At 45.8% G+C, this 25736-nt stretch overlaps 1 protein-coding gene across 1 annotated transcript in view; it reads right to left on the reverse strand.

The window, feature by feature from the left end:
* Positions 1–246: 246 nt before the first annotated feature.
* LOC138265165 (glutathione S-transferase theta-1-like) overlaps positions 247–25736 on the reverse strand; it is a 61085-nt gene continuing 35595 nt past the window's right edge. The window contains 4 exon segments of the mRNA XM_069212713.1: positions 247–447; positions 7388–7564; positions 10132–10244; positions 10247–10281. Coding sequence (XP_069068814.1) covers positions 247–447; positions 7388–7564; positions 10132–10244; positions 10247–10281 — 526 coding nt within the window.

Genomic DNA, 25736 nt, shown 5'->3' on the forward strand with positions numbered 1-25736 from the left:
GGGTTAAGGGCTGCCACCGAGGATGGCAGTCCTGTGAACTGTGTGCACATTTTGGTGTTGTTCTGTGACTGACAGATAGAACCATGTATTACAACCCACTATTGCAAGGTTTCTAACAATCTGTACCTCTCTGGAATGTGCCAGTGTTGGCCAGAGATATGCTCAGGACTAAGTCATCGTTATAATCATCGTAGCCTTCTATAGGTACTGACTTGGTCACCCTCTTCTTCAAAGACCTTAACGTTTTCACTTGTACAGGTAAGACAACTTGGCCTTCAGCGCCCCAGCCGTGGGTGGGTCCAGGGGTTCCCTTGTCTGGGTCAACATATTCATTACGTTCTTATACGCCTCCTGGAAGAGTTCGGTCCCCAGGGCCTCCTCCACACGCCCACGCCACGCGTCCAGCTTCGGGCGATCTTGGAAGATTTCCACACCGAGTGCAAAAGGCTGCATGAAAAACAAGAGGGTGTAAATTCTAATTCAGGCCTGCAAGTAATTGAATGGGTTGAGCACCTGCAGATGGAATCTGTACATAACCTTCAAAAGAATGGTCCCAAATCTTCTGGGTTTCACTCAGATTCTCATACAGATGAAGGTAATAAAGTGAGTACCACTGGCATAACAATAACATCCTTTATGTAAGAGCCCATGCACCACAGTGAGGGGCATGCACTATGTAATAATCCATAACAACAAATTCTTATTATTTGTTTCCCAATACAAAAATCCCTTTCACTAATTGTAAGCAATATAGACTAGATTGGTTTACGAGAAATAGGGTTTGCTGTCAGTCAAAATTACCTCCCGCTACCCTCTGAAGTATCACATCTGTCCTGACTTTCAAGACAGTGAATTTAATTAAATTTCAAAAGTATAGTTCTTTAACTGTTTCAGAAAACTATATATATGTTTTAAGAGCAAATCTTTAAACCTCATCAAAGTATATCATACGTTACATAATTGTAACAAATCTATGCACACAAAGGTAAATATTGTTTAAATCTAGCTAACAATGAGCTTACGGCCGTATTTATAGGGCCCTAGCACCACAGGAACGCTCCTGTGGTACTAATCACAGCACCGTATTTACAAGGTGGCATTAAGCCACTTTTTGTGGCTTAACGTGACCTTGTAAATACAGCCCCTTCCCACGCAGCACTGTGCGTGGAAGAGGCGTGCAATGGGTGTTGCTGTGGGCGTGCCACAGCAACACCCACTGCATTTTGACACTGCCTCAGATTTATGAAATTTAATAAAGCTTTGGCAGTGCTAAAATCTAACGCCACCCCCAAGGTTGGCGTTACAATGCGCAACGAGGAGGAATACTTTTATTCCTCCTCGTTTTTTGCTTTCTCTATGCTTGCTGCATTCTGCTGCACCCATAGGAAAAGCAAAATGCCATAAATGATTGTTTATGTGCAGGAAGGTGTCCCTTCCTGTACATAAACAATCATTTGAAAATGACGCTTTGGCACTTCTGTGTGTGCTGCATTGTGCAGCACACCCAGAAGTTCCAAAGCACCACTAAGGATTGTTTATGTGCAGGAAGGTTCACCTTCCCACGCATAAACAAACACTCCCCTCAATGCAGACATCCTTGCACTATGGTGCAAGGATGCCTGCGTTGGCGGTGGCAGCTAAAGTTAGCGCCAGCGCAGGGGGAAACGCAGGTGTGCACTGCATTCCCTTAAATACGGCGCATCCCTGCATTTCTAAAGTGATGCAGCGCGGTGCTGCCAATTTTGGTGCAGCACCACGCTGCGCCACTTTTCTTTCAATGTGGCCCCTATTTTTAAAACAAATGTTGACTTGGGTTCACTGTAAAATGTCCAAACAATAATTTTCATAAAAATAAGGAAGGAAAACAGGTTGCATTTAAAAAAAAAAACGTTATTGTAAAACAATCTCAGCCATTGTGGTGTGCTGGCCCCAGCAGGCCACCATCTCTGTGATGGCATTCATTCTTAGTGAGTCACAATTTCCAACATAACTCATTAATATTCATGAGGCAGGTCAGATTGCAATCCTCTGCAATTCAGATTTTTAAGAACCGATCTATTAGCACATAGGTCAGATATTAAAAATCTTTACTAGTTGCTAAAACACTGATCGCAATTTGCGAACAGAATTTTGCAGCAGATATTCGTAATCTGGCCCCTGATGCACTGTAAGTTACAATAGTGACTACTGCACATGTGTTATTGGCACTGGTTTAGGGCACTGCTGCCACAAGTCTTGCCTCTTAGTGTTGTTGCCATGGCCAATGAAGTGCATGCAGGGCTTGCAGAAATGACTGGAACAGGAATGGGTAGACTTGCAGGGGAAGAGTTGGATTTTATGCATGAGAGTGAAAGTGAAAGTTGACAGTAAGGGACAGCTGTTAAATACTGGGGCCCGGCGCTCAATAATTAAGAAGGAACATTTAATGTGTTTTAACAATGGATTCTTCAATAGACCATTCATATGATGTCTCTTAACCTGAAAGAGCTTCAGAACGCATCGCGAGGTTGGCTCGAATACAATAGTGGACAAAGTAAAAAAGATGACAAAAGATTCAGCTGTGAAGAAACAGAGAGTGATGCTTGGACATGGTGGAGGAAAAGTACCTTTACATTAGTATAAAGCATTTTTTGAGATTTGCGATTGCCTTAGAGCAACTGGAAAGATATTGATTGCAGGACCTATAGATTAAAATTTGAGTTTATTGTGAGAGAGCACATGTAAGTAGTACATTCTCGGTCACGATAATTAAATATGGGGACGATGATCAACCGGGGTGGGGCGCGGAGGCTGCACCAGAGGCCAGTGGGCCCTTTCAATTGAGAAAAGGTTTGACAATCTTTTGGGACTCGATGTTTGGACTATTGAGTCCTCATGGAAGAACTCATCCCTCGTAGTCTTCCAGCCTCCCTACTACGGTTTCCAGGGACGGCTCCTCCACTAAGGCGGAGGAGCATTGCCCCGCTGCTTTGAGCAGAAAAATGAAATGATAATAACAGATTGTTATTATCATTTTATTTTTAGCTGAGGCAGCAGGCTAGGGAGGGGCTGGGCTAGAGGGAGGAATGGTTTGTGCAGCTTAAGTGCGCATGTCTGTTTGGGTGGCCGTGTTGGGCCAGCCAAACAGACATGCGCTTTTTGCATTTTTCCACGCAGCTGTATTTCACAGACGGGAGGAGAAAGTGCACAGGGTGCCACTCCCCCTGTGAGCACCAAAGCAGGGCGCTCACACCAATCACAACGCTGGTTGTATGCTGGTGACAGCAGCGTTGTGATTGGCTGAGGGGAGTCTGGAGGGTGTATGCTTCCGGACGAGGAGGAGGACGGAGGAGATAAACGCCTCTTCCTCCTCAATAGGTAAGTGTTTTAAAAAATATATATATAATTTTTTTCCCATCCCAGCCGCACCACCCCGGTTCAGTGGCAGCCACCACTGACAGTTTCATTTTCCCAGGTGAGTCATGCCACGTTGTCTGGATGGACTTGGTGTCTTCCTGCAGTGTGCGCAGGGAGTGCTCTGTATGTGCAATTCTGTCGCTGATTTTCTTGAGATCTGCCCTTAAGAGGGTCATTTCCATTGAGCATATTTATTTGTGGTTCCAGTCCACCCTTAATTCCCTGGATTGCCGTCATGATGTCTTTCAGTGAGGATTTTGCCATGGTGTCTGTGGTCCGCAAGACTGGCCCGCCGCATCTTCACATCTGTGTGGAGCTGTTTCGGGCATTGTCATGGCAATACTGTACTTGTCCATTTTGCTCTGCTGGCTGCCTCTGGCTCCCTTACCCCCCGCCATCCCAGACCAGGCTGAATTGGCATATGTGAGTCACCAGTCAATGTCTGTAGTTCTCCCCCAAACCTTTCTGGTTTCAAAGGGGTACTCTCCACCACTCCAGGCTCTGGGGAGGGATCAGTGCCCCATCCCCTCTGCCTGTTGGGATTCCCCACTTGACCCTAATTGGCTTTGTCTTTAAGTAGCCCCTGCTAGTTGCTGGGCAGGTGGGTTCCAGTGCCAGTCACCCAGGGGTTTTTCAGGTGCCCTCGGGAGGGAGATGGAGGAGATGGAGAGGTCACACCATGCCCACATTAGCTTCACTTGTCCATCAAGCAGCTGCTGTCTTTGTTGCTGCTTTGGAGGCTGCTGCAGGCTGGGTGCGGTCCGCCCAGGTCGCAGCCTGATCTTGGCACACCTCCCGGGCCCTCACACATCACACTTTAACCCTTATGGAGCCTGCCACAGTTCTGGTTGTGCTCGGCTGCTCAGTGGGCCAATCGACTCCAAAGCTACCTCGGGGGTATTTATCCTCTGTGCTGGATCTTGCAACAGCAAGGGGCCCCATCCTTTTCACTCCCCGGCAGGTGCTCAAGTCCCTTATTTTGGGATTGCATTGTCAGTCGCTAGGCCGCGTGACTCTCTCTCTCTCTTGGGGCCGAAGTTCAATGATTGTCTGGCGTGCTGTCTCAGTGCAGCGTTGGCGCTGCGCCCATGGAATCAGGCAAGGACCAAGCAGCACCTCTCCCCTGCCTTGTTGTTGGCATCTGGGTCTTCCACCCGGGCTTCAGGCTCAGATGTTGGGCCACCATGGCCCTCCTTCTTGAAGCCACTGATTGATAATTGAGGCCTCTGCAGGGCAGCCTTGGTGCAGCTCCCGGAGGGCCAAGGCAGGACCAGGCTGGTCCTTTGCCGCGCTGTTGGTGTCTTTATGGTCGATGTGAGTTTCCAGGTCTGCACCAGGTTTACTGCTTGGTGTTTGACAGGCTGGGATTTGATATGGATGGATGATTGTGTGAATTTGCGGGGGCTTACGATCTAGGCCTATCGGAGCCACCTTAGCAAGCGACCATGTTGTTTGGCACTCTGCCACATCCCAGCTCCCCAGCCATACTTTGGTACAAGAATATCAAGGACAGAATATCGAGGGTCAAAATAGCGAAAGGCAAATGAATAAAGGGAAGTATAGATTTACTATTCTCAACTCCACATCGACATACCTTGAAGATGTATGTACAGCATGGGTACATATATGAGGAATTAGGTATAGAAAATCCAGACTTACCTGTTGATATTTTTTCAATATTTTATTGTCAGTATTCTGTTACATCAATATTGTGGGTTGATATTCAGGGTGCACCAACCCAGTGAGAGACTAAAAAAAGAGGGTGATGCGGTCACATTTCCTTATGTTTGTCATCAGCCTTGTTGCTGAGTGGAGGACAGCTATGAGAGTGGCTAGACATTTCTAAAGAAGTGTAGTTGAAATCTTAAAGGAGAATGAAAGGTTTGATGTTTGCTAGTAACTTCAGTTGATATCTAGGACACTTGGTGGTATACATCACATGCACATCGTGAGAATGAGAGATCTATCAACAGTGAAGCTGACAGGTTTAGCTGAATTCGCAGTCTTGGGAAAGATGTTTAGGTCTTTTAGTTTTAGAGTCCAGTCAAGCAAAGAATCTTTTGAATGGTGGGGTGGGAGGAGGAGAACCTCAGGGCCTGATTTAGAGTTTGGCGGAGGGGTTGCTCTGTCATAACAGTGACGGATATCTCGTCCGCAGAAATATAAATTCCAATATATCCTATGGGATTTATGTTTCAGCAGACAGGATATCCGTCACAGTTGTGACGGAGTAACCCCTCCACCAACCTCTAAATCAGGCCCTCAGTTTTTAATTAATACACCCGAGTTTCCACTGAAACTTCTACAGCCAGGTTCAGTAAGGCACGCAACAGGGAAGCCAATATATTCTGCATTGTTTCCTTTGAGGTAAAGCAGAGCATCATATTTGTGCTGGTGGAAAGTGATGACATATTTAGAAAAGGCCATGCCAAGCTGCTCAAAATAAAGGTTGAAAAGTAGGAAGGGGCTCAGGAATGGAGCCCTGAAGTACTTGGTAGGGCATTGCCTACCTTAATACACTGGACTCTGTTGGTTAGGTAAGGTCTGAACTAAGTCAGTCCTATGACTTTGATGCCCATTCTATCATCCGAAGTGTGTGCAACTTTACGGCTAATGGTGCTGGCATGATCAGGAAGTACTAAGATGCAAGATATGCCTTTGTCAGAAAACAGAAGACTCCTATTTATGATAACAATTAACCAGATGATAGGTCCCTTGCTGGGTCGCCACAGATGTTTGATCCAGAGGCAGACAAGAATTACTCAATCAACAGATACTTTGGTCACCTAGAGGAATGGTTATTGATGGATTTGCTTGGAATACTATGCCCATGACATATTTACACCAGGCTGGAGAACTCAATGCAGATGCGAGACGCAACATAGCTGAAAATCCTTAGGCTACAGTGGTAAGTGGGAGCCCCCACATAGGTCAATTATGGCTCTCTCAGGCTATGGATTACTAGATTAGCCTGCCTATAGGACTGATGACGTGTAGGAGGAAGTATAGAGCACTCTTTATAGGCATGCCAGTTAATGCAGGAACTAAATTTGGGTGAGGAAGATGAACCCAACATTAATAACAAGTCAGTGAATTTGGCTCTGTACCCTGCAGCTAAAAGGTAGCGAGTACAATGAAGGTGTAAGAATAGGTCTAGATAAATTAGATAGACTTATGTACAGATGAATCAGAGACATAACATCATGCAGATAATTTGCTTGGGAGGCTAACAGCAGAAAGTTACATTGGCAGAAAGGAGTCAACAGATTACACAGCATTTTCAGTTCCAGATGCCCTATAGTATAGTTGTAGGTCACCTTTCATGCAAATAGTATTTGTAGGATTGGCTTGCCAGCCCAAAGGGAGGACTTCCTAACAGAAGTTTCCATTTTCTTTAGACACCTGATGTAGGAACTCTTTGGCGAATAACCAAAATGCCTATCTTCTCATGTGACTGATTCAAAAGTTAGTTTTCCACCAAAAGTGTGTCAGCTTTCTAACATAGAGACTGGTCGGTGGCTAAGACTGCCCAGTTTTTGGGTCAATAGTTCACCAAATTCATTGAAGGACAGGAACAGGCTGGATGGAGAAGAATGTGTGCACCCACACACACTCGCAAAATTAATATTCCAAAGAATAGGTTCAGTTGGGCAAAGACATAATTTTTATACAGGTGTGCATTTTTTATGCAATCCCTGCATTCCTAGTAGCTGATAATTCACTTACCTGAAACAATGTATTTTTCACATTATGGTTTAAGAATAATACAGCATCGTCTTCTGTCAGCTTACTGCAGAGTTCAATGATCTGCAGAGATCACTAGGGCATTGCTGGGATGGGCATTGAGAGACTCATATGTTTATATTTCTACTAACCTCTTCTGTTAGGCGTACTCTCAAGTATGGATTATAATGAAGACCTTTTTACCATTTATCAGGTTGCTATAAATCTCTTTGGAAGTGTCAGATTCCTCTCTTTCCCAGGCTCTCACCTCCATGAGGTCCACAACAGCCACCACGTCGGCCAAGGAGATCTCGTCCCCGATGATGAAGGGCTTCTCCTGCAGGAATTTCTGCTCAAACTGGTCCAGGATCATTCTGAGTTGTTTCACAACGATTTCCATCCTTTCAGAGTCCACTTCTTTATCCAAAAGGATGGGAGTCAGGACCTGCAGAAAAAAGGGAGCTTGAGTACCTAACTTGTGGAGAGGGGACTTCATCTTATGAGAAGGTGGAAATTTCCTTCTTGAGACACCAGAAAAATAAGGGCAGAGAAAGAAACGGATGACACTGTATATAGCCTATTCTCAGAGAAAGATATAGGCTACTAGGGAGGTAGGTTATGGGGCAACAACCCATTACTCCTGAGAATAGGGGGAGGCTATCACTTATCACTCCTGATGGGGGTGGCATTGTTGGAAGCATGCAGTGGTCCCCTCGACTGCCATGTGTTCCCAGTCGTGGCTCGCTGTGCTCACAAGGGGCGGGGCATGTGTGGCAGGCGGTGGGGTGGGGAGCAGGGGGTACATAGTTTATTATCCTTTCGTTTTGAAAGGTTTGCAGCTTCTGCTGCTGGCGGGGGTGACGCTTCTCCGCCCTAACAGAGGAGCCGCCACTGAGTGTTCCTCCTCATGCCAGCAGCCACAATTAACAAGAGGGAATCTGTCCATCTGGGACAGCTTCCAAGTTGTTGATCTGTGACCACCCCCCTCAAGTCTTGGAACGAATAAGTAAAAGAGAGAGAGAGACACACACACATTAGATGCCCCTTTTTCTTTTTGAGTCGGTATGGTTGACTAAGGCACTTGCTGAGTTGAAAAACGTTTCCCGCTCCCAATGTGACTTCAGTATGTTGCACAACATTGTTTGGCAGTTGTATAAACTGATGAAATTGAATGATAATGTGAAAATTCCAGCATTCCAAACACATGGATGGTTTGCAACCCCACTGCAGCCCTGGTTAAATTTTAAGGGCCTGATTTAGAACTCAGTGGACAAGTTACTTTGTCACAATGGTGATGAATATCCCGTCCGCTGAAATCTAAATCCCATTGGATATATTGGGATTTAGATTTCTGTCTGTTGTGACCGAGTAACCCGTCCTCCAAGTTCTAAATCAGGCCCTAAGTTTGCCCATGAGCTTCTGTGTAATGGGATATTCTCACACTATTTTTCATTATAGCTCCCAGGAGAAAGCACTAGTATCTGGAGATCTTCCACTCCAATCCGCCCACCCCCTTAACAAATGGTAATCACTTGCATCTTTTGTTTGCAGAATTCCTAAAGGACCTAAGGGTAGTCTAAGGCGACAGACTCCACAACTGAAGGCACACCCAAAGAAAGACACATGCAGAGTTTGAGCACTGCTAGACGACCACATTCAAGGCTCTGCATTCAACACAGCACACGCAAACAAAAGACAACCTTCACCTGACAGTGTCCCACCCAGATATCCCAACTATACAAGTGAGACGTTAATAGGACACAGGGAGAATAGGAGTGCTTTAGAGCATCTCAGAACGCATTATCTCAGATCACCTGCCAGGATATGCTCTTCGATGCATAATGGTCATCTTGCTTACTCTGTCTGTATATTTAAGTTAAGGGATGCCCATACTAATGCGTGTCCATTGCCATACACTCACCAGCATTTCTATACCAGGTAGACTTTCTAAGACGTATATGGACCCTGCAATACTTCTGGAGGAGTGAGCCACACTCTCCATGAATGAAGAGAATCCAGATATGGATGCATAGCAATCCCTAACCCTAGTCCCCATCCTGTTGTTGCCATTCTCATCCCATGCTTTCAGGACACCATGGTTCCAGTCCTGGAATTTTCTTTTGCAAGTCATTGTTACCACATGTATGTCTGCCATTTTGGATCAATGGAAAGCACCCAAGACTACAATTCTAAAAATAAATACCATAGGTTGTGTATTAAAAGCTCAAGCTCAGGATTGCAAATATGGCCTCCTAACAACATGGAGCTATGCATGTCGATGGTGACACAGGGGAATGGAAAAAGCAGCAAAATACACATTTACATATTTTGCATGAAATCAAAATGCTTGAGTGTTGCTGTGAGTGGGCCAGTGTGTAACAAAGGTCCCTGCAGCCCCCGAGGTTCAGGGGGGCCCCCTAGCTCTAGGGCCCCCCTCAGCACAGTACACTGTGCATGGGCGGTAGGCCCCTGACTGGGTCCAAGGGGGAAGGGGACCTCCTACATGCACTTTGCAGGGGGCCCTCTTACTCCACTGGAGTGGGCAGATTGCAAAAAACTGAGAGAAAGCATGATGAGGTCACGGTAACAAGCTGCTGAAACATTTCCTTTTTTAAGGAGTCTTGAGAGATCTTTGGACCCTGTTTTTGGGAAGTTGGAAGCTAAAAAGACAGCAGTGTCTGCTGGGATGATTGCAGTGACCAAAGATGGGGAGGAGGCTGAAGGCCCCAGGATCCACCTCACCTCCACGGAAACTCTAATGTTCTTTGTACTGGACGACCATCAGGCACCAGGCTTCAAATTACCAAAAGGTTACTCCCTTGTCAGACATCTAAAGAACATCTATTCTGTGGTTCCACACAGTGCTTTAAATGGGCTGGTATTGTCAGGGAACTGAGTACCGGCACTTTTTTATTTGAAGAGGGAGAGTACCTGCACTTCTCCAGAAAAACGTAATGCTTTCAACTGGAAACCAGCAGGTCCTAGCCCTGTTCCAAGCCCACTGCTGCTTACCTTGCACCAGACGACCTCTGAGCTGTACGACCGCACAGCGGTGTGCTGCCACGCGAAATACTCGTCCACACGAGTGCGTTTCTCGAGGTCTGCTGGGTACCAGTGGTCCGGGTGTCAAACTTGCGGGACAGGTAGAGGAGAATGGCAATGCTGCAAGGACATGGCACAAGAGAGTTAGACCCACGACTAACTAACACACTTGGATGTAATATAGTAACTTGAAAAATAAAGATGAGAAAGTAATGTTACTAGACTGTAATGATCTTAAAGTCAAAACCCAAACTGTGTTCCCTGCTTATCTAAGGATGAGTAAATATAAATCTGGACTATTCATCGGGCTAGCTAGGTAAGACTATGTTGGTGTTTTTTAATTCAGGCACTCATTTAGTTGGAGTTAGGCATAGGGCCTGATGATGAGTACCCCTGAGAGACATTCTGTATTTATCACACTTGATAAAATCCAACCCCCAGGGGTTCCCTATTTATAGAGTGAGATTAATAGCATTTATTCTGAGTTTTTGCTCTGTAATAGGGAGCAACATACAGATTTTGGTGCATACAACAAACAAAATCTGCATATGCCTGTAACTACCCGGACTTTTTTCCTGACAAATTGCTGAAATTTTACAAGGAGTGCAGTGTTAACCATACCCAGTACTTAAAGGCTGCGATTAAGTCTGCGCAACTCCTTTCTTGTGTATACTACTTAGTAACTTGTCCCTCTAATAGATACTTCTTCCAGCAGATTCCTCACCTTAAGAGTAACTCAAAAGCAGTTCCTACTAGAAGGCGGCACTGGTTAGTGAATATTTAACCAAGGAAATCCTGTAACAGAGTCTTGCAAATTATCCATCACCCTGCGCCTGAGCTGCCAGGTATTAATGTTTAGCAAAGGTATGCATAGAAGACCAAGGGGCTTCTGGTAAATACCAACCATGGGGATGCCCCCGGCAGGTGCAGTAGGAGCTGTCATGGTGATCACATGGAGTGCACAAATGATAGCTATATGAACTTAGTGGACAAGGCCTGGCAGATCTTAATAGAAAGTCTAAGCCTACATGAAATAGCACACATGGTCACCGCTTTGCCTTTCTTGGCACCTCCAAACCCTACAAAAAGGTCTTATGGACATCATAGTAGGAGACAGCTCATCTGTGGTCTATCCTGTGGAGCTACCCTTCTTCTTTGGAAGGATGAGGTTGGGCAAATAAACATGAAAGGGTGATAGAGTGGTCAATGTAGCCGGAGATCAGAATTGTTAGTATGAAAGATGGACAAGTGCACTGAATTGGCTTTCTCAGTAGAAGACAGTGAATGGTAAATGGTACTGCAACTCGCTGACCCTATGGGCCGAAGTAATTGCCATCATGAAAACAGTTTTCAACATCTGGAGATGAACAAAGCATCTGCGCATTGGTTGCAGTAGTGATGTCATGAGAAAAGTCAATACTTAGTCCTACTGCAGAAAAATACAGAGTATGGGCAGAAACAAATACCATTTACTTTTTAAGAAGAATTGTATCACTATAGAATGCAGATAGAGCAGTAAAAATATCCTTTCACAATCAAAACTGCTAACTTGGCTAAAAAGTGAAAGTGCAAACTGCACAATGTAATTTGAAGGGTTTTACCATGAACTGGTACAAAGGAGAAAATGTAATCCAATAGATTAACTTGGTAGCTGTTTCAGGTAGCCAAGATGGCATCCATTACCTTTGGCAGCAGACACTGCTCATTCTCCTTCCGTGTAGATGAGGTATCTGAGGATTGCAGTGGAGGACCCGATCATACTGCTATGAAAGCAGATCTATTCTTTATTGAAGGACAAGAGGGGGCTAAATGCTGAGTTTCAATAGACTGATGGACCAAAGCCTGCTCACCCAATATGGGGCAATAACAATGTGTGAAAATCCCATCGGAAAGGGATCATGTCCATCAAGTTGGAATGGAGCTTTCACTTATGATCCTCATGAAACAGGTGACTAAAGATATCCATCTTCACATTCAGAGCGCCCACCAAATAGACTTCCACCAGGAAAATGCCCTTTTTTCAAATCCCTCTGCCACAAGCACAAGGTGTTCCATCACAGTGTTCAGGGACCCGCAGTGCCTTGTTGGATAATGTCATGGATGAGATATTTCAGCTTAATATCGACTCCAGGATATTGTGGCCAAAATATCTAAAAGGTAGGTATGCCTTTACTTAACTCTACACATACCCTGACAATATATTGATGTTCAAGGTACGTAGATGTGAAGGTAAGAATAGTACGTCTTTACTTGCCTTCTCAGAATTTTCGTCCTGAAATCTTTGGCCATGATAATTAAGTAGTACAAAGTTTCTAGAATTTGTACATCAACATATAAAAATGGATGGTGGTGGTGTTGTCTGAGAGCACCTGCACAACATGCCCGAGATTGAGGAAATAAACTATTTCAAGGCTTGATTAAGAGTTTAAAAGCACTTGCTCCATAATATATCTTGGATGTGTGCCCTAGCCCAACAAAGACCCACATAGAAAAAGGGAAAACGAGGAGAAATAAAGGTATTCCTCCTTGTTGTGTGTCCCTTACGTCTCCCCTGGGGAGGCATAGGCTTTTGACGCATTCCCAGGTTTGCAAAATCTCATAAATCTGAGAAAGTTTCAAAGTCCATGGGTGTTATGTGGGAACTGTTAGGAATGGGGTCTATGGTTGGCAGTCAGGTTACCCCCTGTCCAAGCAAGTCACACACAATCCAAATTATCCTATGCCCACCTTCTAGTAGTTTGGCACTGAGCAGTCAGGCTTAACTTAGAAGGCAATGTGTAAAGTATTTGTGCAATAAATCATGCAATAACACAGTACAACACCACAAACATACACCACAGAGTGTTTAGAAAAATATAGAATATTTATCTGGTTAAATGCAGGTCAAAACGATTAAGATTCAATAAGTACCCGTTGGAATATCACTTAGAAAATGATGTAAAGAGTTTTTAGTTCTTAAAAAGCAACAAATGCCTCTTGCAAGCACCAAGTACCTGGTTTGGGTTTAAATTCTCTGCAAGGGACCGCCGAAGAGGAGTTGCATGGAAAACGGGGAAGCGTGCGTCGATTTTACCGGCGCACAGAGACGATGCGTCGTTGAGTTTTCACACAGGGCAGGCTTTGCGTCGATTTCTGGCACGTAGACTGGGATCCTCTTCGGGTTGCTGGGTTTTTGGACACCCCGGGGATGATGCGTTGAAATCCTGGGCATGCAGGACGAAGTCACAGGGGCTGCATCAGTATGGTGGGTGATGCATGGAAATTTGTGCCGCACGGCAGGTGCTGCGTCGATTCCTCTCAGGAAGTCAGGCTGCATCGTTCTCGCTTGGCTTTGCGTCGATCCAGTGGGCTGTGCATCGAATTTCCAGTTGCAACGCTGGCGCTGCATTGTTTTCCTCTTCAGGAAGTCAGGCTGCGTCGATCCGGTTCAGCGTGCAGTGATTTTCTCACCATGGTGCAGGCTGTGCGTTGTCTCTTGCAGGCTGTGTGTCGAATCTTCGCTGCACAAGGAGTTCTTTGTAGAGATGAAGTCTTTTTGGCCCTGAGACTTCAGAAAACAGGAGGCAAGCTCTATCCAAGCTCTTGGAGATCACTTCACAGCAGAGCCAGAGGACAGCAAGGCAGCAGGGCAGCAGTTATTTGCAGAAAAGCAGTCAGGTAAGTCCATTGGGTAGCCAGGCAGTTCTTCTTAGCAGGTTGCAGGTGCTGGTGCAGAGTTTCTTTCCCAGGAAGTGTCTGAGTTGGTAGGGTCAGGGGCCCTGTTTAAATACCCAAATGTGCCTTTGAAGTGGGGGAGACTTCAAAGAGTGGCTAAGAAGTGCACCAGGTCCCCTTTCAGTTCCATCCTGTCTGCCAGGGTCCCAGTAGAGGGTTTGGCAGTCCATTGTGTGAGGGCGGGCCACTGTCCTTTCAAATGTAAGTGTCAGGCCCTCCACTCTCCCAGCCCAGGAAGGCCCATTCAGTATGCAGATGTGTGCAGGTGTGACTGAGCAGGGATGTGGAATTCCTATCACCCAACGCCCAGGACATCTTGTTTGGGGTCAAGGGCAACAAGTTTTTATGTTTGTTTTGTCCTTGGGACAAGTAGGCCCAACCCCCTGCAGCACAAACCCTTTGGCTGCCTGTTTACAGAGCGTGGAACTCTCTGCAGTTGAGGTAATGTGTTTCCAAAAGATAATGCTGTGCAAACTTGTATTTATGGTTCATTATTTGAAAGTCTTCATTATTAGAGTGAGTGCTGTAAATAAATGTTTTGAGGTCACGCTTCACTACTGACGTTTGTTCCAGTACAAAAAAAAATACGTGTACATACATGTTCGAAAAGTTTAGGCTAAGAGGCTAAGTATAATGCTCCCAGAATGCTCTCTGATTATATGCAAATGAAGTGTCATTTAGTAAAATGTGTTGATGCATGCTAGTATTTCCCAAAAATATTTCTAATGGAAAATCAGTGTAACCATTTTCAACACGATTATGGGAAGCATGAAAATAAACAAACACTGACAAAGCCAACTGATCTGACATATTTTTATAAGTCTTTTAGTTTCATCAATGCGTGTCTTGTTTTGACATGGCTTTTGTAACACTTTATTGTTGTGGGAGCTACCAGGCCCTCAACATTGTAACAAACACTGGCAAAACCCCCCCAAAAAGTTTTTGAACTCTAAAAGCACACGTTGCCACCAGCAGCATAACAAAGGCCCGCAGCCGCCCTCCAGGGGGCCCCTTCAGCACAGCACCTGCCCTGAGTGAGTCTGGCGAGGGGGCTCCTCCATGTTCTTTGCAAAGGGGCACCCTCCAGTTTCGTTACGTCACTGATTGCCACTGTAGTTCCTGACACTGAACAAAACTACTTTGTGTGGCAATATGCTCCTTGTGGAAGAGCAGAATGCGATCACTCACAGTAAAGCCAGCCGAAAGAGAGAGAAATAGAAGTTTAATAAAAACTCAATGTCTTTGTTCACACCAGACCTAATTAGGGACCAAGACACACATGTAGGTAGCTTTTTGCATGTCGCAAACAGCGACTTTCGCTGTTTGCGACATGCAAAAAGCACATTGCGATGCACAAACCCAGTTTTGCGATTCAGTAACCTGGTTACCGAATCACAAAACGTGTTTGCGACTCGCAATTAGTAAGGTGTGTTCCCTTCATAATTGCGACTCACAGTGCAATGTAGGATTGTTTTGTGACCGTGAACGCGGGCGCAAACCAATCGCAGTTTGCACCCATTTCAAATGGGTGCTAACACTTTCACAAAAGGGAAGGGATCCCCATGGGACCCCTTCCCCATTGTGAATGTCACTGTAAACATTTTTTCAGAGCAGGCTGTTATGCATCTTGTTTTCCTTTAAGGAAAACGGGCTGCATTACAAAAAAAAACTGATTTATTGAAAAGCAGTCACAGGCACGGTGGTCTGCTGTCTCCTGCAGGCCACCATTCGCGAGGGGGTCGCAAATTGCGACCCACCTCATGATTATTCATGAGGTGGGCATTTGCGAAGCCCTTGCGAATCACAGATGGTGTCAAGGACACCATCCTACATTCGGATGTGAGACTCGCAATTTGCAGGTCACAAATCTGAACCTACCTACATGTGGCCCCAAATTTTTAAAGAAAGTCACAAAAGTGCACCCATGGTATATGTCGTACCCCTGTAAAATATTTGTGAACTGTATTTTAGCATGGGTAAATACGATGTGTAGATTTGCTCATGTGAAAATCTATTAAGCATTTGCAAGTTCATTTTTCCTCCAGCCACTTTCTTCCCAACTCTGAAAGAAGTTCTAATTCTGCTATTGTCCGGAGTAAATGTCCAACCTTTCTTATTATGGGAAAATATTCGAGAGAAGCTGGTAAAAATCTTTAAAACATGCAGGTTAGTAGGCTTGCAGACTCAAAGGCATTCCAGCCCTGGAACTATTGCTTACTGCTTCCTCCAGCCCCAGTATGCAGATCTGCAGAAAGGTGGCAAAATAAGGAAATTGCTACAGTAGGAATTGAAACTGCAAGTATTCAAGCCCTACTATGGTAGTAGCCCTGGCATAATCAGAGAGGCTATTAATTGCTGCCATAATTTGTCGCCACACTACATGGCACCAAAGGGACAAGTAGATCTTTTTACAGGACAAGTAGATTTGAGAAGCAACCTGTCCCCTGGACAAGTAGATATTTTAATAAATTCCACACCCCTGCTGAGCATCCTGTGTTTGGGATTGTCTGAATGAAATGCACAATGGAGCTGTCAAGTAACTTAGCCAGATGTGGATTGTAAGGCACAGGAGGATTTAAGTGCGGAGAAATGCTCACTTTCTAAAAGTGGCATTTCTAAAATAGTAATATTTGCTTCAACTTCATCAGTCAGCAGGATTTCGTATTACCATTCTGGCCATACTAAATATGACCTTGTTACTCCTTTCAGATCAGAATCTACCACTCAAACAGTATATGAGGATAGCCCTAATGTTAGCCTATGAAAGGAGCAGGCCTCACAGCAGTGTAAAAACGAATTTAGGAGTTTTACACTACCAGGACAAATAAACTGCACAGGTACGTGTCCTGCCTTTTATCTACATAGCATCCTGCCCTAGGGGTTACCTAAGGCCTACCTTAGGGGTGACCTATATGTAGGAAAAGGGGTGTTTAAGGCTTGGCATGTACTTTTAAATGCTAAGTCGAAGTGGCAGTGAAACTGCACACACAGGCCTTTCAAAGGCAGGCCTGAGGCATGGTTAAGAGGCTACTTATGTGGGTGGCACAATCAGTGCTGCAGGCCCACTAGTAGCATTTAATTTACAGGCCCTGAGCACATGTAGTGTACTTGACTAGGGACTTACAAGTAAATTAAATAATCCAACTGGGTATGAGCCAATGAAACCATGTTTTAAGGAGAGAGCACATGCACTTTGGCACTGATTAGCAGTGGTAAAGTGTGCAGAGTCCTAAAGCCAGCAAAAATGAGGTCAGAAACAAATAAGGAGGAAGACAAAAAGTTTGGGGGTGACCCTGCAGAAAGGCCTTTTCCAACAGGAACGACTTGTGCTGCATTGCCTCAGTCCATATTTACAAGGCCATAAAAAGCCGCGCAGGGTGGCTTGTAGATATGGCCCTGCAGTGTTCGCCACCAGACGTCATAAAAGTGGCATTTGGGTGGTGTAGAGGGGCTTGTAAATAAACCCCCAGGATCATATTCAGGCACTGTAACATCAAAATTATATCTAGAATATTCACAACTCTAAGAAGCGGAAACAAATTTCTCATGTAGTTTGTATGCAGGATTGCTGCAATGAAGGTCAACCTTTGAGTAGGGTGAGGTGGGACTTCTGCTGATTGATGACGAAGTCTAGGTGAGGTAGGTTCAGACAGCACTCCAGATTGTTCAAGTTAATCACAACACCCTACCTTCACCAGCCATTCTTCTAATTATGGCAATATATTGCCTTCTGACCTCCTGATGAAAATTGCCACCATAGGAAGCAATTTGGTGGCGACACACGGAGCCAACCAAAGAGCAAAAGGTAGAACTGTGACTTGACAATATGGAGACCTCACCATAAAGTGAAGGTAATACCCATAGGCTGGTAGAAATGGCAGATGAAAATAGGCATTTTGGAGATCTAAGGCACCTTAGGGTCTTGTGCATTTAGTCTCAGCAAGAGTGGACTCTGGGCCATTTAAATTTGCCCTCTGAAACAAACAGATTCAAAGCCTTGGTCTAGAATGGGTCTGAGACCACTTTCCTTCTTCAGGGCTATTAAGTAAATGGAAAAAAATCCTGGGCCCCTTTTCTCCAAGTGCATCAGTTGTATGATCTCTTTGTACAACAGGGTGAGTATGTTTGCCTAAAAAATCTAGATATATGCCAGGGTGTACTTCCTTATGAAAGTTGGGCAGTCCGGTTGGTTGGACAGAATGTGAAGAGTGTAGTGCTCTCAGTTTTTCAGTCAGGAGATCACAAAAGAAGAGACGTGTACAACAGATCTCAACATGTAAACAAAGACTATTGAGGTTGCAAAAAAGGCTGGAGGTTATGGAAAACTGGCTGCTGGGGCACACCCCCTGCAAGCTGCAGAAATACTGACTTCCGGGTTAGGGCTAGCAGAGGCAGTAAAGCAATCACTTTTGTTCCAAAATTCCAAAGATAGAGTTAGAACAAGCATGCATTGGTAAGATGGCGCTTGGTAACTTTTCACTTGTTGCGGAACTACGACTGTTGCTTATCTCGTCACTGACTCTGTGTCATTCACATTGTTATTTTAGGTTACCTTCTCAGATTATGTTTCCCGCTGCTTTTTCTCCATTGCAGTGACTCAAAAGACTTCCTTTTCTCTTTCCTGACACATAAAGATTCAAGCTGACTTTTGACTTCGTGTGGAAGTGGTGTGACTGCAGGTACAGCGCCGAACCCTTCGAGGTCCATGGGCACAACATTGTGCATCCTTCTGAAGAATCTGGTGAGTCGGTTAACACTTTGTATGGCCAATACATTGTGTTGTGGGATAATTTGTTTATTAATGGTATAATGCTCATCGTTATGTTAGGGGACACCTCAAAATCGGGACATTGCTATTATCTGTATGAGTGCAGAAAACTCCTCCCATGACAGAAGACTCCAAGCATGTTCAGTCTTCTCTTTCTACCCTCACCCTGAGCTACTTTTTTCAGGACAGGGCTCTCTCTTAAGTGGTACACAATCATTTAACTCTAGGGCAGCAGTGGCTGCCACGTAGGCAGAGTTGGTGGGGGGGGGAGCAAATGTGGTGTTGGTGCATGCATGCAAGGTGAGTGGTGTGAAAAAAGAAATTAAAAGGGAAAAACACTTTGCTTGCTGCACGATGTCTGATGTCCTCCTCGGTCCAGTCTCCTCGGGCTACAGCAGATTCCCCTAAGCAATCCTGGAGCTGCTTTCATGCTGGTAACCAGCATCAAAACAGCGCCAGGTTTGGAGAGAGCTGCCTCTCAGTACTTTTAAGAGCACTGGAGACTTGTGCTTTCTCTAACCTAGCTGTTTCAAGACAGCTGGGTTAGAGAACTGTAAAGTGTGCATGTCTGGCTGGCCGTCACAAGACAGCCGGCCAAAAAGACGTGCACTTTAAACTGTGCACAGCTCACTGCTGCCACTTAGCAGCAGTGGCCCTGCCCCATCCTGAAACTCGGTTCACGGCGGGAGGATGGAAAATAAAATGATAATAAACTAACATTATTACCATTTTATTTTTCATTCCTGGGGGGCATTTTAGGCAGAGGGTGATACTCCTCTGCTGTAAAGAGGGAACCACCGCTGCTCTAGGGGCATATGTTCAGGCAGACTGTGGAATTAACCTATTCTATTACACTCCTTTCCCTTATAGGACAGGGCATTCATAACAAGCTCTTCTGGAACAGCTGGAGCTTCCACTAATCTGTTGTTATGAACTCTCACTTGGCCAGAAAATGAAAAACTCCTGTCCCTACCAGAAGTTGATGGTGGAAAAAGACGGACACCATCCCTGAGGATTGGAAGCATGCCGAGATCCGTCTGCTCCTGAAGAAACCCACGGCTGACCCCCAGGACCTCAAGAACTTCTGCCACATCTTTCTGCTACCTTTCCCACTCAAGGTCATCGAAAAGGCCATCAACGCACAGCTCCGCAAACACATCAAGGACAACAACATCATGGACATCTCCCAATCAGGTTTCAGGAACAACCACAACACTGAGACCGCCTTCCTCACCGCCACAGATGACATCCGCTCGCTCCTCGACTGTGGCCAAACAGCAGCCCTCATCCTACTTGACCTATTGGCTGCCTTTGACGCGGTGTCACATCACATCCTCAGCTCCAGACTCCATGCAGCTGGCATCCGCTGAAAGGCCCTTTGATGGATACACTCCTTCCTGACCAGCAGAAAACAGAGAGTCAGACTCCCGCCTTACCTGTCAGAACCTACGGAGATCAGCTGAGGAGTTCCACAGGGTTCCTCCCTGAGCCTCACACTCTTCAACATTTACAGGGTGCACTCACATCCATCGTCGGGAATGAGGGACTGAACATCATCTCCTATGCCGACAACACCCAGCTGATCATCTCACTGACTGAAAACCCCACAACTGCCAAGAAGAATTTCCATACCGGGATGGAAGCCACTGCCACCTGGATGAAGGATAGCTGCCACAAGCTTAACTCTGACAAGACCGAGATCCTCATCCTGGTACCCTCCACATCAGCCTGGGATGACTCCTGGTGGCCTACTTCCTTTGGCAAACAACAAACCACACATGCAACCTTGGCTTCATTTTGGACTTATCGCTCACCATGACCCACCAAGTCAACTCGGTTGCATCCTCCTGTTTTCACGCACTCTAACTTCTCCAGAAGATCTTCAAATGGATCCCAAATGACCGCCGCAAAACCGTAATCCATGCCTTGGTCACCAGCAGACTCGACTATGGGAACACCCACTACACCAGCACCACCCCAGAAGAACCTGAAGAAACTACAGCACATCCAAAACGCCTCAGCCAGACTCATCCTGGACATCCCCCGCCGCGGACACCTAACAGACCTCCACTGGCTCCCCGTCCAGAAAAGGATCAACTTCAGACTCCTCGTCCACACCTACAAGGCGCTCCATGACCTAGGACCTACCTACTTCAACCACTGCATCACTTTCTACACCCCCGCCAGACACCTCTGCTCCGCTCATCTAGCCACTGTATCCAGCATACAGAAGGCCTCGGCTGGAGAAAGAATTTTCACCTACCTCGAGGCAAAGAGCTGAAACACCCTGCTTCTTCACCTCAGTCATTCACCATTGTTACCTCAATTCACAAAGGACCTTAAGACCTGGCTCTTCAACTGAAGCACATGGGACTGACCCCTGAGCACCTTGAGACTCTCAGGGGTGAATAGTTTCGCTACATAAATAATATTGATTGAATCAAAAAAGATTTGAGCCACCAAAATCTGCAGAAGATTAGATGGATTGAAACTGCTCATGCTGTTGTTGGAATCCTGTGGTACACAAAATCCTGCTTCTCTTGAAAGGAGCGATAGATCTGCTCTAGAGCTTGAATAGGCTGGAAAGGTTGACAATGATGGGAGGGAAGGCCCTTGTTAAAGCAACAAAAGTGACAGTGTTGTTGTTGACCAGGAATGCTAGTCCCAGCAAATGCTCCTTAGCAGAACTGTTTTTAAAGTACTCCAGGGAGGAGTTAGCTTTATGTACATTAAGCCAATGCCAACATGCTCAGAAATACTGGTGGAAAGGATCCAGCATTCCTGTGGAGGTTAATCGCGATAGCCGTAGAAGGAGTTATCACGCTAGCAGAGTCTAGGCACATGTAAGAATCCATTTAGAGGCATCCAGACTGTTACTCACAAGTTTGGAAAACAATTTTTTCATGCAATCTGGAAGGCTAATCATAGCCAATTTTGCCATTTCCCACAAAACATGCATGTTCCATCTGAAAAACAACATAGTGTTTGCAGAACGCAGACTACTCAATGAAAAGACTTTATTGCCCATGGAGTAAAGCTTTTTGGACTCAGATCTCTGTCGTGCAAGGGCATATGTCTTGGAAATCATGCATGGCAAGGAAGAAGCCTTCCTAAACCAACTGTAAACAAATGTTTATAAATCAGGCTTTTGTTTGTCAAACTCAATGTCCCCAGCCTATTTTTCAGACTCAATCTCCCCAGCCCAGGTTCGGCTTGAATTTGGTCTCAAAAATCAAAAGCTACAAAGAATGAACACCTTTTCAAACTGTGCTGGAAACTCTGCGCCTCTGAGCGTGGGCCATTAAACAATCTATGCTGGCTTGAAAGTGAGATGCAAATAATGAAAAAATCAAGCAAATTATCTGGGAAAATATCTAAGATAGAAACTGCATTAATTCGGTGTTCAGGACCCATGAGAAAGCAGCTTTGAAAAAGCAGCCTTAAGCCAGATAAAAAATTCCTCTGCAAAGCATCTGTCATATCTACAGGACAAGAACTGATTTGGAAAGAGGCGGCGTGCCTGGACAGTGATTAATTCCTACCATAGTTTTAAGCCACAGGCGGATATAACCGCACACTTCTCTTCCACAAGACATTTTCTGTTATATCTCTTTGGACACTTGGGCAGAAAAATACCTCATTCCAACATGGAAGGGTAGGCCCACACACTCACGTTGTTAGTTATGCAGTTACAAAACAGAGTCGATATCTCATATCTTATGTATGTATCTGACAGTTTTGGAGAACAGGAAAAAATTACTCAAACCACAATTTCGTAAGTTTCACACTCGCACCTGCAGGCAAGCGGTCACCACCTGGTTGTGTTGAGATTCGATTCCCCCCTCCTTGGCAAGGAATAAAGGCCCTCATTAGGACCTTGGCAGCAAATGCTGCCTACCACCACGGCGACGGCCGCCAACATACCGTCGCCGTGGGTATCAACCGTCCATGGCATTATGACATTAGACAGAATACCGCCAGAAGGCTGGCGGTATTCCATCTACGGTCATGGCGGCGAACAACGGTAAGGTGGAGCTGCTGCCAGCAGTAGCGCCACTCCAGCAAAACACCACCTACCGTATCATGTTCCATGATACGGCCTGGCGGTGTTTTGCTGGCGGACGCTGCTGCTGGCAGCAGCGCCGCGTCCCATCTCCTGCCGGAGGACCCCCTGCAAGCAGGTAAGTCAGGTTCTCCGACAGGAGAGGGGGATGGGGGTGTGGTGTGCGTGTGTGAGTGTGTGTGAATGCCTGCATGCATGTGTAATGCTTGTGTGCATGAGTGGGTGTGAGTGTACGTGCATGTTGTGTCATGAGTGTGTGCATGGCTGTATGTTCGTGAGTGTTGCTGTGAGTGTGTATTAATGCCTGGGTGAATGTATGTATGTGTGTGTGTATGGGTGTGTATGTATGTGCCTGTATGTGTGTAAATGTGCGGGGGTCGGGAGAGCGAGAGGGAGGGTGGGGGAGAATTCTGGGGAGGGGGCGGGGGAAACCCCTATCAGTGCCAGGGAAGGAATTCCCTGGCACTGGTAGTGCCTACCGCCATGGTTTCAGTGGCAGTACCGAAACCACTGAAACCATGGCGGTGGGCGGGGTCATAATGCCATGAGCAGCCTAGTGATGGCCGCCGGGCTGCCGGCGGTGGTTACTGCCGTGGCGGTCGGTGTGGTACAATGGCGGTTTGGCTTTGGCCAAACCGCCAATGTCATAATAGTGGAGGTAGGTACCACCAGCCTGTTGGCGGTAATACCTCCACTATACAACCGACCACTGGGGTCGTAATGACCCCCAAAATGTTTAAACCTAGCGATGAAACTCTTTGGCCACATCGAGATCGAAGCTGATTAGAGATCTTTAACATTCCTTTTATAATTTAGTTGTAGCAACAAAATACTCATGCACGTGAGGGGCCTTTTGAAAGAAGTAAGAAGCAAACGTTTTAAACTTCCCTTGAAATAGAAACACTTCATGGTCTCTTAACAGCATACAATTGAAACCTGGCATGAGGTACTTTTTGCTGACTTTGCACAATGGTAATGCATCTTTTGGTCCAAGCAGCACTCTTATATACTTGAATAATTGATTGGCTGTTCATTTATGCGTATGCAGCTGAAGGGGTTAATTGTGACTTTTAGTTGAATGGTAGAAGAAACAACTTCTTTAACCGTTTGCATTTTATCTGATCCGATCAATGTTAATGCACTTTAAGGTTGATTCACCCTGGTGAAATCCCCAGGCAATTGTGGGTATGTTTTTGTTGTGTATTAAGTTGCTGGGGTTGAATGTGTTTTAACTGAAGGTTCAGCATACATAATCGCCATAAGTTGCTAGTTTTTATCTGTATGCAATGTTTTTTATTAACAAAATGTAAACTGGAAACTGTCATGCAGTGACGATATCTTTAGCAGAAAATTCTCGAACCACCAAGCACTTCCAAGAATAATGTGTCAATGCAAACTTGGGATCAGACGTGTCTTCGGTGCCAAACTGTGTGACAGCGAAGGGTTTCTCACAGCGCTGTTTCCAGTAGAGCCTTGGTAAATGACAGAAGTTCTGGGCTGCCGTATACGGCTGTAGGAGTCCTGTACAGTTGTTTGACTTTGGTTCCATAGATGGATAACACAATTCAAGCACCTCCGCTGTGCACAGCTTCAACAATTTGCGCTGCTGCAACGCCATCAGAAGTGAAACAGAAAGTGACACAAATCAGCGCAAAGTGTTGACTTGTTATTCACTTTCCAATGCAAATCTTTCTTTTGCACTGTAAAGTTGCCTAAAAGTATCACCAAGTTCTCATGCTACCATCCATGGTTTTTGACACAAAACCCCATCTATTAACATTTGTTGACATGGATTTGTGCCAAAGAATAAGAAATCACAGCAGCATCGCTGATACCATCGGAATCAGTAATAAGAATCAGGTACATGCCTTCACCATGAATGCTGGGGCTCAATGGGCCAGTCAGGAGTTACCAGGCTCAGAGCTGCTAAAATTGCTGAGCCACTAAAGTAAACAAAAGTGATTGGTGGAATGCCTCAATTAATCTCAGCCACTGGTAATTACTCAGTTGCGTCCCAGTCAGTTATTTTGCACACCATTCCACCTCAGTATGGACCCTGCCATATGCAAATCAGTCTTGACCTTGTTCCAGTGGAAACAGTCTGGCCCGAACTGCCAGGCCAGGTGTTCAGTAATGTAACGTGGGCTCCCCCAAGCACTTCCTACACTCACAAATAGCGCCCTTGGTCGTCCACCGCATGATAGAGATGTTTGAACTGCAGTGGCGGCCGGTAATTTTAGGAGTTAGGAGGGAGGGGGGTGGGCAGCACACACACACACTCATTCATTCACACATGAACGTACGCACATCCATTCACAACACTCATCAACATTCAAACATACACACACGCACCAAACATTCATTTAAAAGACACACACTTACCTTCATACACACACACACTTACCTTCAGCCTCGGAGGTCCCAGGAGGGTTGGAACTGCTGCCGTCCCTCACTGGCTGACCTTAGGTCAGCCAATAAAGGAAGGCAGCAGTCCCAACTTAGTCACAGAGTGGGATGGGGTCAGTGAGACTGCTGACCCCACCCCACCCTGTGACGAGGTGTCACTGATTGACACTCACCCTGGGCGCTTCAGGGCTTAAACCTGAAGCACCCAGGTCGAAGTCAGTGGGTGATGCTTCCCCTCGTCACCGAGGGGAAGGCCCCTGAGGCACCTTTGCTGAGCTGAGGAGGTCACGCCCTTAGGAGCTGCGACCTCTTCAGCCCAGCAAAGTTTGGCTCAGGCAGCCAGGAGTCTGCGCAAATCGTGCATGTCTTGCTCCTGGCTGCCTGACCTGAACATGAAGAGTGTCTGTCAGGCTGACCTTTGCTCAGCCTGACAGGCACTCTTCAGGAGGGGCAAAAGATGGAGGGGCGTGGCCCCTTGGCCCTAAAGGGCGGGCCGCGGCTGTTGAACTCTTTGCCTTTCTTAACAAGGATCACAAACCCTTCAGAATAGGTTGAATAGGACGAAAAGTAGCGAAGAGAGCTCCACATGCTTTCAAAATTACTGTCATAGGAGCTTGTCGCATG

This window comes from Pleurodeles waltl, chromosome 11, assembly GCF_031143425.1.
Source record: "Pleurodeles waltl isolate 20211129_DDA chromosome 11, aPleWal1.hap1.20221129, whole genome shotgun sequence".
NCBI classification, from domain to species: Eukaryota; Metazoa; Chordata; class Amphibia; order Caudata; family Salamandridae; genus Pleurodeles; species Pleurodeles waltl.